At 37.7% G+C, this 12780-nt stretch overlaps 1 protein-coding gene across 6 annotated transcripts in view; it reads right to left on the reverse strand.

Moving 5' to 3' along the window:
* The window catches only part of ASPH (aspartate beta-hydroxylase), a 118019-nt gene that overhangs the window by 15896 nt on the left and 89343 nt on the right, over positions 1–12780 (reverse strand). For all 6 annotated transcript variants that reach the window (XM_075085104.1, XM_075085103.1, XM_075085101.1 and 3 more), the window contains 4 exons: positions 12360–12458; positions 11729–11818; positions 5937–6074; positions 459–594 (listed from right to left, as the gene is read on the reverse strand). In XM_075085104.1, the coding sequence (XP_074941205.1) occupies positions 459–594; positions 5937–6074; positions 11729–11818; positions 12360–12458 (463 nt within the window). The remainder of the gene's footprint in view (positions 1–458; positions 595–5936; positions 6075–11728; positions 11819–12359; positions 12459–12780) is intronic.

Here is a 12780-nt window from a genome sequence, read left to right on the forward strand (position 1 = left end):
TTTATGGTCATTCCAGTAGTTGGGCCTCCCACTGCAGAGCTCAGGGACAACGCAGCAAGTTTATTAAAGCTCATATTCTTTTGCTCATACCATTTCTGAATGATAGATCTCACCTAGCTGACAATGCAATATTGAAGACGCACCTTCTCCCATGTTACTATCATCCCTCAGGCTGATCTGTGCTATGCATTACCATGCATAATGTTGGCAGCCTTGCCAGAAGAGAACTATTACCCTCAAGAGATTTTAGAAGTGCTTGGGGACAACACGGTTTAGAATAAAGAACCCTTGTTCACTGTTGTAGGGGTCCCAGACACTATTTTATTAGCTCCTTTCCTTCTGCAGGTTCAGTGATTACAAAAACAGTTCTGGAAAAAGCTGTGTTGCTACTCCTTATTACACTATATTAATCTGAGAAAGTGAAATTGAGGAAAGAGAAGAAATACAAAATGTTTTACCTTGTTGCCATAAGGTAAACTGGCTCCAGTCTCCTTTCTCGCGTAGATTCTCATCTTCAGGCAGGAAAAGGTTTCTTTTTTTATCCATTGCAGCAAGCCCCTCATCCCGAATTAGCTTCCAGTTTTTTTCTAAAGACTATTTAAAGAGCCATGTTACTGCACTGAGAACTTATCGCATTTGGCTTTAGTACTGTTTCTATCTTTCCCTACCATTATTAACTTTTTTTAAAATTTAAAAGCACTAAAAAAAGTGTTCATCACCATTATCAAGTTTCTTTACATTCAATTCCCTTCTGACACGTTAAGGCAGGAAAAACGACTTTCACAGCATTCCTCAAATTCAATTACATTTGGATCATAAAATTTCAATAATCCCTAGCCTCTTTGCAGACTAGACCTCACTTTGACTTGATTTTTGACTGGCCTAAGGGCTCTTTAACAGATCATTTTGTACTGCAAACTAGGAAGAGTATTGATCTTCTTAAAGACAGCACATGTTACCTGGAAGCACTCCTGTGACTAGAAAACCTCTCACATAACCTGGGAAGTCCAGGTGTTGGCAGAACATCATGATTCAAAGAGTCCAAATGTAAACAGGCCACTTAAGTTGACAGTTATGATTTAAACCTTCAAAAAGGTTTGCAAAGATTTGCTTGTACATGCTGATGCTATTGAAAAAGATCAAATAAGACTTGAAATGCCAGGTGATGATTTATGGACATAACTATTAAAAATGTGTAAGCACCTTGTACTTCATACATACCAAAACTACAAGATTGTAGAATTAAAAATTCTGTTCTGTGCTGCCTTAGGACATTATATTTGTCAAAATCAGATAGATCAGAAAACCTTTTATTCTACCAGTAAGTCATTTTAATGTTATAGCAATATAAATGAAAACCCCACAGTGTAACAATGAACCTGGATAAAAGTGACTTCCATCTCCCAGCTGCTTACTTTACTCACTGAACCTTGTTTTGGGTGAATAGCTTTCATTTTTCCTTTTTGCTCTTGAACAAAGCATTTCCGTAAGACATTTTCAATCGATTTCATACCGAAAACAGGCTAAGGCGTGTTCCCACACCACCTCTTTATGTGATGTGTAAAGCTGAGTAAAACTCAAAAGTCTCTGAGACTAGGTGATATAACTGCCCCTTTTTAGCCTTGAAACCTCATATGGTTATTAGCCTTCCCCATTTAAATTAAACAGTTGCATTTTCCACTTGAGTTTTTTCAACCGAATGACAAGCTGATCACTCAGAATATGTTGAGATATCATAAAAGGCTCAGCAAGCCATGGCTAGAACATGCTGCCTATAATACAGTGACTTTCTCCCACTAGAACATTTTGGGGTAGGCTAAGACCTATGAAAGTTAAGATTTCACTTTTTTAATTACAGTTCCCTCTTCTTCTTCCTAGCAAATTATTTCCTCTCTCATCCATCATTAACTTATCATTATTCCTGGTGCATTCACCTTACTCTCTCCCACTGATGGGTTTCCACAACACTCGTTTAACAGTTAACATTAAGTAGAAATGTTTCTCAGAATATCTTTGGAAAACTGACTTTTCCAAAATGCAGAGTACAAAACAAGACTGAACATTTCCATCTGATCAGAGATGAATATGGGAACAGTGCTGTTACCGATGCAGCGCTATGATACTGACAAAAGGAAATAACAGCTGGAGTACCTGATTTTGCACCAGCTGAAGAAGAGAAAGAAAAGAATAACTTTAAATTTACACGGGCCTCTAATTAAAGTGATACAGATCAACAAAACTGGAAAACTTTCAAAGACATTACAAGGTAAGAGGGAACATTCATCCATGCAGACAAGATGATGCACGAAGAGCACTGGTGGTCCAAGGAGTTGCAGGCAACATCTGCTTTGTCACCTCTAATCCTTCCCAAGTGCCACAGGCTTAAAGTTAACCTCCAAAGGTGTGTGTTTGTCCTTGCCTTTTAAAAGACTCCTTCCCTAACATATGGGATATGAAGTGATTTGAATACACATCTTTGATTTTGAACTAGCTCCTCAATGGTTTTAGAAATGCACTGAAATCAACAGCATCTCTACACTCCTGAAAACCTGGACCCCATCTATAAAAGATACTGACAGTGCTTTACTATGAGTAATAGGCAACTCCTGTGTAGAAAGGAAGCTGTGTTATAGGAGTTCAAACACAGCTCAGCCTTGATGTCCCTGATTTTACAGACTCTTCGGCATACCTTGAATGGTAAGAATGCAAAACAACATTAACACATATTGACTAAGTCCAGGACTTGGGCTTAAGGCTCTCGATCCAAGAGCTGGTATCTACAGAAAAAAGTGAAGTATGCTTATGCTCCATAATATTTAGGGATTCAAGCCTCAGGTTAGAAAAACAAATTCATACTATATTTGGTGCAATATCCTGACTTCAAGTGAAGACTCAGGTGGTGAACAGCATTGGGAGCATATGTACTTGTTTCCTAGCAGCTGATTCCCATAAACCTCCATATGGCTTTTTAAATACAGTTCCTAACAATAATAGAAGTTTACAGTTCCTTTACATCTGGCAATAGTGTAGATTTTATTGGCAAAGACATTACTATATTTAAATAGGGATTTCTTAATATTGGTTAATTTTTATGTGTGACTTATTTTAAAAGAATCCTTATTCTGTGCTGTCAAACCCTTTCAAATGGATGGTCGTAAATGACACAGGCAGAGATTAAGAGGTTACTACCCCTTATGTGAGGTATAGCTACTGACCACAAGTCCACTGTAATTCATTGGACTATAAAATAAAATCATGGTGAAGACTCCAATCTATTTCACTTTGTTACTGAAACAGAGTAGGAGAGTATTCAGGATCAGTTACCGTGTCTCTGCTGGGGAATGCTGATGACCTCCAAGTAAAGGGCAATATTTTAAACCTTTCAAAACAGATTCCTTGCCACCCATTTGGTCACCCAGAGAGCCTGAACATCAGCAGCATGCGTACACATAATCTCTGCTCTTTTCAACACAAGGCTACCCTTAAAGCATCCAGCCACACTTTAAATGCATATGTCATTTTAGTTTCTCCATTAAATATGAATGTTTAGCTATTATTAGCTAAGCCATTAAGCCCTAGCTGTCACTCTACAGAAAATGTTATGGGTATGTGCTGTTGCCTGTACTTTCATTCTCTTCCTGTGCTTTTCTTGCTGCACTTTAAATTTTTAATTAATAAAATCTAAGTCATCAGAGAAAACTGACAATACAAGACCTACTTCAATCAGTCAGCTATTCACTATAGTACATTATTAGAAAGCATCCTCTGGGTCCTTTCCAAAAGTCAACAGACACAACATAAGGACAAAGTTATCTATGTATTAGTTTCCGACTGGTGAAAAGTCTCTAGGATCCAACAGCATTGTACCTCTTTTATTATTTTTTTAAATTAGCACCAGAATAGAAAAATAATGCTGTACTGAGGTTCTACAAAAGGTACCAGAGAATGATGCAATGACTCAGTAAGACAGTCCATGGAAAGTTAATCACCCCAAGGCAGGAGTACAGATTTTCAAAGATAAAAGTAAGGTTTCCTTTTAGCTGAGCTCAAACAAGAAAGGGTTTCTTGAAGCTTCAAATCCAAAGGCCTGAAATACTGTAGATCAGAAACATTACAAGAACATTTCTACATAAATCACTTGGACATACTCTTCCTAATTTAAAGGCTTATGTTTTCTGCTCCCTGAGAAATCAGGTGCCCTTTCCTATTCTTTCAACCTTAAGCATTAGTGAGCCGCTGCTAGAAAGATGCTAAGATCCACTTCCCTTTGGCACAGTAGCATTCCCCAGGATTTACCACCATAATACACATCCTGTTAAGTGTTCTTGAGATATCTGCAGTCATTTTTTTTTCCTTTTTAAAAGAAACTAAAAAATACCCCTCTTCCTTAAGATATCCAGGCAAGTAGGGTATAGTAAAGTAAATAAAGTGAGAGATTGTCTTTAATCTTACCCATCAGGCCGTCAAACATCAGGGCTAAATTAGTTGTCTGGGCTTCTCTTTTTAGTAAAGCAGCAGGAAAGTTAACACCAGAAAGGGAGAGATGCCATCCTTAGATAGTTATTTAACACAGTAAAAATTATTCACCTTCTGGAAATACCTCTTTTTTGACCTGTAAGCTAGACCAGTAGCTTGGACAATAAGCCTCATGTCTGTATGGCTCCAGTTAGGTGAGCTGAACACCCCTCTGAAGAAAACTATTAAACTGGGAATACCAAAAAAAGGGAATTTTTTTTCCTTCTTCAGGTTTTCTATGGAAAAAGCAAGAAACCACAAGACCCTTTACAACAAAAATCAAGCCAGGTCTGTGCTATAAGACGCTACTGATCACAGCTGTACTGATTAGTAGAATCAATCAAAAAATGCTGCCAATCTGGCGTTAGCACTGTCCCAGTTAGCCACAAATAGATCTTCAGCATTGTTAAGCTACCAAGATATTGAAAATAACTTGTTCGTATTTAACAAGGGGTGAAACACAGGGAAGAGAGTCAGGGCCTCCAGGGCTTTGCCCTCCATGCAGCAGCTTCCCATGTCAAATTCTATCATTGGAATTTGGTAGCATTTCCTACACATCCCCCCCAGAGATACGAGGAACATAATGAGATGAAGCAGTAAGAAATAACTGCTGACTGGTTTTTGCTCTGCAGAATGGTGAAATAATACGGATTTTTTTTTTTAACTAAAAGTTGTACAGAAGTTGGAATATTTCAGAAATTAATACAACCAATATCTTCAATGATCTTGCAAACAAACTTTTATGATTTTAAATTATTTGTGCAGAAAAATTTTGCTAAACTCATACCAATAATTAAAACGTACAGGACAAAATGGTTCTCCTCCTGTCTTTTTTTTTATTTTTAGGAATTATGATTAAAATTATTAAAATTTATGCTATTTTGGAAACACAAACTATTATTATTAATAATAACCAGACATCTTGCATTAAATAAAAAAAGAACTTTAAAGAACTTAAATTCTGTGCTGTTATCTTTTGCTAAATCCATTACTGGGAGTTCCATTTCTGGGAGTCTACACTTGTTTCTCTTATGCCATTAAAAGCTTCCAAAGAAGTCACCAAATATTACACAAAGGATGAGGGACACAGTCTTTCCTGACTAATTAAAAATGCACAATGGGTGTCCCAGACATACCAAAGTTTGCTGTGATTTTGCACTTGAGACATTATGGTTGTCTACCGTGCAATTTTTGTATTTATTAATAATTTCAGACATTCTGTCTCCGTACTCAATTTTGAAAATGCTTGAGCTCCTTTTATAGTAACTTAGTTAAATCGTGTGTTCAATCTAAGATTGGTGTCTGATATTTACAGGCAGTGATTCAGACTTCATAAATCAGAATTTTCTCTGCTTAATACCTTAGATTAGAGTTGTTATTAAAAAAATAAAGCCAAATTATACAGAAACAAACTGCCTTACCTTCACCAGTTCTGTGTAACCAGTTTCCCTTGCTGTCCACCAAGGTTGAGCTTTTAGTCCCTTGACGTTGTAGAGGGAGCGCTGCCAAACTGATGCAAAATGACCTCTTTGGTATCCAAGTTCATACCACTTGTATGCCTAAAAGATTGTGGTTGTTAACAACCAAATTCATATCAGCCAAGCTCCCACAGAAAAAAAAACACTTGTGTTTTTTTGGTAAGGTAATAGACTGTCTTCTTTTGATGCCTGGGTTATTCTTCTAATGTAATGTAATAACGAACACTTCAAGGAAATAAACCAAAACAAACCCAAAAAACCCCAACTAGCAATCCCAAAATAGTTCAGTTGGCCAAGGCTGTCCAATCCAACATTAGCAAAATTGGATAATCTTCTCACAACCATTCATATCAAATATTGGTCAGTAATCTAGATGCTGTCCTTGGACTTGGGAGATCCAATTGTCTGTCATCTTCGACAACCTTGTTTTCTCTCTGTTTCAATTCTCTGCCTATGAATTAAAGATGACTGCCTTCTGCTGCCAATGGAGATGCTGTGGTAATGAAAACAGTGCTGAGTTTATGGATCTAAACTGTTACATAATTACCTAATACATATATGCACTTCACTTTCTTCAAATATTTGTTGCCACACTAGAATTTAGCTGATGCTACTAATTTTTCTTGTCCCTTCCCTTTATTTGACATGGTAGAAACCTACTGAGCTTAATACCAGACCCTTGTTTGTCTTACTCTCCCTTTCCACAATTTGCTTTACCACTATATAACAGCAAAACAATGCCCTGCAAAGGAAGAAAATAGGACACTTAGGAAAAAAGATCCAGAATGAATTGCACCGTGATGAAGGCTACATGCAGCTGCCTCCGTCCTGTCCAGCATTGCTGCTACAGCTACATTGAGTTGCTGGAGCGTGTCCAGAGAAGGGCAACGAAGCTGGTGAAGGCTCTGGAGAACAAGTCTTTTGAGGATAGCTTGAGGGAACTGGCGTCATTTAGTCTGGAGAAGAGGAGGCTGAGGGGAGACCTTATCACTGTCTACAACTACCTGAAAGGAGGTTGTACTAGGTGGGTGTTGGTCTCTTCTCCCAGGTCACTAGCAGTAGAACAATAGGAGATGACTTAAAGCTGCGTTGGGGGCAGTTTAGATTGGATGTTAGGAAAAATTTCTTCACTGAAAGAGTTGTCAGGCATTGGAACAGACTGCCCAGAGAGGTGGTGCAGTCACCATCCCTGGTGGTGCTCAACAAACATGTAGATGTGGCACTTCAGGACATGGTTTAGGAGATATGGTAGTGTTGGGTTGACGGTTGGTCTTGATGATCCTAGAGGTCTTTTCGAACCTTAATGATTCTATGATTCTATGAATATTTTAGACAACACAAAAAAAATCCCAGATGTGACAGCTAAGTAGGGAGATAGGAGGTAAGAAGTCCAGAGCAGAGGGACTGAAGCAGGCAGCAATCCCTTGAAGAGAAACCATCCAAAAATCTCTTTACTTCAAGTCGTGCAGTCTCTCTCTAGCTACACCACTTGAAATTCACTCCCTCCCAAGCCTGCAACCTATCCAATTCACCTCCACCTAAATGTCACTCAACCAAACCTGGACCGTGTTCCATATCCCTTCACCCAACCTGATATTTCTTCTTATCTCACTCTACATAAAACAGGCTATAATTTCACCCTTGTGCTTCCAGTTAATAATGCTCCTGTTACACCTTGCCATTAGCCACCTTCCCTTGCCAAGTTATCCTCAAAAAACCCCAAATACTCGACTTTTCTTTCCAGCAGGAGTATGGAAAATCTGGTGTGCTTCTTTTGGCTAGGATAGAGTTAATTTTCTTCATAGTAGCTAGTATGGGGTTATGTTTTGTATTTGTGCTGAAAACGGTGTTGACAACACAGTGATGTGTTTGTTATTGCTGAGCAGTGCTTACACAGAGCCAAGGCCTTTTCTGCTCCTCACCCCATCAGTGAGTGGGCTGGGGGTGCACAAGACCTTGGGAGGGGACACAGCTGGGACAGCTGACCCCAACTTAACCAAAGGGATATTCCATACCATATGATGTCATTCTCAGCCTGTAAAGATGAGGGAAGAAGAAGGAAGAGGGGGGGACGTTTGGAGTTACAGCGTTTTGTCTTCCTAAGTAACCGTTACGCATGATGGAGCCCTGCCTTCCTGGAGATGGCTGAACACCTGCCTGCCCATGGGAAGTAGTGAATGAATTCCTTCTTTTGCTTGCTTATGTGCACGGCTTTTTGTTTTACCTACTAAACTGTCTATCTCAATCCATGAGTTTTATCACTTTTACCCTTCAAACTCTCCCGCACCCCATCCCACCAGTGGGGAGTGAGTGAGTGGCTGGGTGGTGCTTAGTTGCCAGCTGGGATTAAACCACAACATCTGGACAAGATGAACACTGTCTGCAGTAGTCATTCAGGGAAACTACCATGCCAGAATGCTAACTATTTAAATTGTTATTTGTTTTTCAATTATAGTAATTTCTCCTATTCTAACTCACTAGTATATGACAGTTGTCCATTAATCTGCCCACATTTGACATGAAGGCTAAAACAAAAGACTTATCGAGACAAAAACCACAGGACTTAAGCTAAAAAAGAATCACTTTATGTATGGGGTCTAATGGAAAGCGAAACATATGATCAGTTAAACATATCTCTAGAAGAACAATTCATGTCAGCTTATTTTTTATGTTTACCTTGACACCAGTGAACTAGAAGGAAAAACAAAACTTTTTTGGATTACAAATCAGCCACGAGAACAGTGTGTGACTTGCTAAGACTTATTTAGTCTTAGCAGTCAGTCAGTCAAGAAAACAAAAAGCTATTGGAAATTCTTCATGTCATGGATTATTTTAAAAATTTCCAGGTGTCATCTTAGAGATCTTTCATTTCAGATATAAGGTATGAAATGAATTTGGGTGGTTTTGTCTTCAAATTTTTACAGAAGTCTCTACATTGTAACCATAGATCATATTTTGAGAGTCTGTAAATTTTCTTCCAGCGTCTAAAAAATGTGGTACTCTGATCTTCATAACTCTCTTGAAGTATCTTGAAGCTGCAATAAATTTTGCCTTACAGTATTTATCTGAAGTACAGAAAAACAGTGTGGATGAAGACGGTAACAGCAGGCCATATATAACTTCCCTCTTTTTTTCTCTAGAGAAGCTTTGTAAAATTGTGTATGGGTCATGAACAAAAAAAAACGTATTACCTTTGGGTAATACATAGTATATCTTTAAATTTTGATGTTATCTTGGTTAAGCCTCTGAAATGGAAGCATTATGATTTATAACTTATGTTCCCCAAGATGTAAGTTGTAATAGCACTGGGATATCAATAGATCATTCATGCTGACTGCCTGCATTCATTTGCAATGTCTGGAGTTCGCCCAAATGATAAGGGGGATGAATTACTTGTTTCAGCCACTGACTGATGAGTATGAATGTTACTGCTCTTTAAGATCCATCAGCTATAATCACGATGTATAATACTGTTAATCCTTATCTATTAGAAGATTTGTGCTATGACGTTTTGAGCATTGAGTACGGTTAGGTTGCCTTGCTCATCCTTTCCAGTCCTGAGTTTCCAAGAGAAACCCTTCTTTTAACACACAAATCTTGGCAGCTGAAAGACTAAATAATGACCACTGTACTATTCAGGACAGCTACAACAGTACAGCTACTTTTCCAGGAAAGTAATTGTTTGAGACACACTCAGTTTATAAATTCTGTGTGAACAGCACTTTGTTCTATAATACCTTCCACAGTTCTAATTTATCTTGTTTTAATTCAATCTGGCATTTTATCAAATTATAGTTGGAAAGGGCATACTCAACGCTGTTTCCCTAACACTTACAAGACCACATTCATAATTCCTAATTTAGGTCTAATAGATGAATATCTCCCTTCAACAAACCTTCAGTGATAGCAATTTCACATGTTCCTTAAATATTGATCTGGTTCCTTGATTAAATCTTGCAGTTCAGCAAGTCTAGCAAGGTCAGTGAGAAAAATTTAGCTTAACAGTGGACTTTCCAGTGATAAATTTAAAAGTCTTCTCTATGCCAAGAAGTTAATTTGTCATTGATTAAAACTTTTTCTACAGCAGATTTGACCATTAACTCCATAAACATTAACACATAATTATCCTGGGGATTGGGATGATATACGTTAATTACATCTGTGTGGTATCTTTAGTCAAACATTGTAATGGGATGCTCCAGGCTCAATCATTCAATGCAGAATACCCCACAGAAGCATACAGGGATTTCCTTTTTGGTCTTCTGTTGAGAGAAGGACAGACAGAGTCAGACAGAGAGACAGTATGCGCACAAGCAGATGCTGCATGTCATAGCCTGACGATATTCAAGAAGCACTTGGACAACGCCCTCGGACACATGGTGTGAATTTTGGGGTTGTCCTGTGCAGGGACAGGAGTTGGGCTTGATGCTCCTTGTGGGTTCCTTCCAACTCAGGACATTCTATGATTCTATGATATGTGTGTTTACACAGAGAATGAGGCCAACTAATTCTCACTTGTAAATGAACTTTTATATTAAAAAAACATGATTGGAAGAATATTTTATTGTACTTTCAGAGAAGACAATCTAAAAACACTGATATCACTACATTTCAATGTATGTATAAGGTATTGTAATAAAAGTTCCACTTCTCATAAAAAAAAGAAAATTAACCTGATGAACTAGGCTTAAGAAAGATCACCAATATAGGCTTCATTTTACTCCATCTGTATATAGTTCATGTTGGAGAACTGCCTACCGACTGCGCCAAGATACCCAAGAGGTCAGCATTCTTTACAGTATTTTAGGTATCAATATTTCAGACCTATTACTGGATAACTCATTAGAAAGCAGTTCCATTATGCTTTTTTATTCTTATTCTTTTCACATTTCCCATCCAGGAACCTGAGTAGGGGTTTTTTGGGGGGTGGGTTGGGTTTTTTTTTTGTGTGTGGGTTTTTTTTTCTTGTTTTTAAAATTCATACCCACAGTAAAGTTCATTACTAATAACAGTCTTCAGCAAAATCCCACGGCAACAGTGCTAATTCACACATTTAAATTTGGTTTCTAGATTAAATTTGTTTTTAAATAAACAAATAAAACAATTTTTTTAAATAAACACATTGGAAACACTTATGGTTCTCAGTTGCATATGTTTGCTTTCGTTAGGCCCTCAACAGATTTTTTGCACAGATCTCTGCTTTTCTGATCTGTTTGCTACTTTAATTATTGAACAAATACCTTTACTCAGTCCACACATTCAGTCATCTCATGGTCTTCTTTTATCACATACTTATTGGTGCTCAAGGTCACTTTGGGAAAGAAAGGAGCTTTACAAAACACTGTTATGACAGAGCTATGAGAGAACTTCTATTCAGTGATATACATGTAATTGGTTTTTTTTTTAACTGGTTAAAAATTTGTTGTAAGTGGTAGGAGCAGAAAACAGATTCTAAAAACACCTTCACTGAATTTTTGAAAACTGTTTGGTCCCTCGCTTCAAACTACCCCAAGCACGCTTCAGAAGTTTAGGTTAGCTCTAAAGCTAAGAGATTGTATTGTCACACCAACGGCAGATTTTTGATGTTGCTCATCTTGACCTCTACACACATATGCTGGATTGTTATTGCAATAGGACTACTCATGTTTTCAATATTGAGCCCATGCTTAAAAGTTTATCTGGATTCTGCAGTGCAGAGTTGTAGACTTTAAAGCAAGAACACGTTAAATGTGTACCTCTTTGTCTCCCATCCTCTGCAAGGCATCACCCAGATGAAAATAAAAGCGTCCATCATTTGTGCCGGGATCACCAGACTCTAGTCCTTCCTAAAAAAAAAGAAATATATGAGACAAACTTCAGTAGGACTTCTAAAATGTTCATTTGATTACTGTAAATAGGCGGATAATTCTATGCAAGAGACAGGCTATGAAATATAACCACCATGGCAACCCAGAACTTAGGTTGAATGAATACTATACTTCAGTAAAAAGACATTGCCATGGCCTCTTCTGTCAGTCACTCCAAGACAGAGGTTTATTCAGAGATGGACACTTGCCCGACACTATATACATTTAAACAAAACCTTAAGTTTGCAGCATACTGCCAAACTCAAAACAATTTGAGACTCTCAGCTGTGTACTTAGGGTTAACCACTAATAAAACAAATACTTCATGTTTAAGACTTGATGAGTCTCAATGTACAAGCTTATTCTAGTTCATAGGCAGTGACAGAGAAATAAAACTCCAACATGTAACTTAAACTGTGATTTGTGATTAGTATGCTTCTACCATGACATGATTTATACATTCCAATTTTATTTTTCACAAGTAGAGTATTTACTGAAGGTGAGAAAAAAAAAGTTGTACCTTTAGATAGGGTATGCTCTCTGCTATCTTGTTTTCTGCCTTCAGGATGAAGCCGTAATGTACTTTGGCAAAGCCATCATTTGGAGCTAGGCTTAGAACCTGTTTGACAGCAAATAAATTAAGCAGTCATGTATGGATCTATGCAAATTAACAAACCTGTGCACATATTACTATTTAGTCATGCAATGACATTTTCTTCCATTGCTGAGTCTCAGACAAATTCTTGGTTTGGCTGTACTTTCTTTTTGCCATTCACTTTTGTGCTTCTCCAGAAAAATCTATTACAAGCCAAACTTTAAAGTCTCAGAAGTAAAATGAATCCAAGTGGAATCTCTGAACTGTATTATTTTTTTGTTGCCTGTTTTCCTCCACCATCTCAAGTTACAGCATGCTACATTACAGAATTAACACCATTCATTAA

The sequence above is a fragment of the Phalacrocorax aristotelis genome, chromosome 2 (assembly GCF_949628215.1).
Source record: "Phalacrocorax aristotelis chromosome 2, bGulAri2.1, whole genome shotgun sequence".
NCBI lineage: Eukaryota > Metazoa > Chordata > Aves > Suliformes > Phalacrocoracidae > Phalacrocorax > Phalacrocorax aristotelis.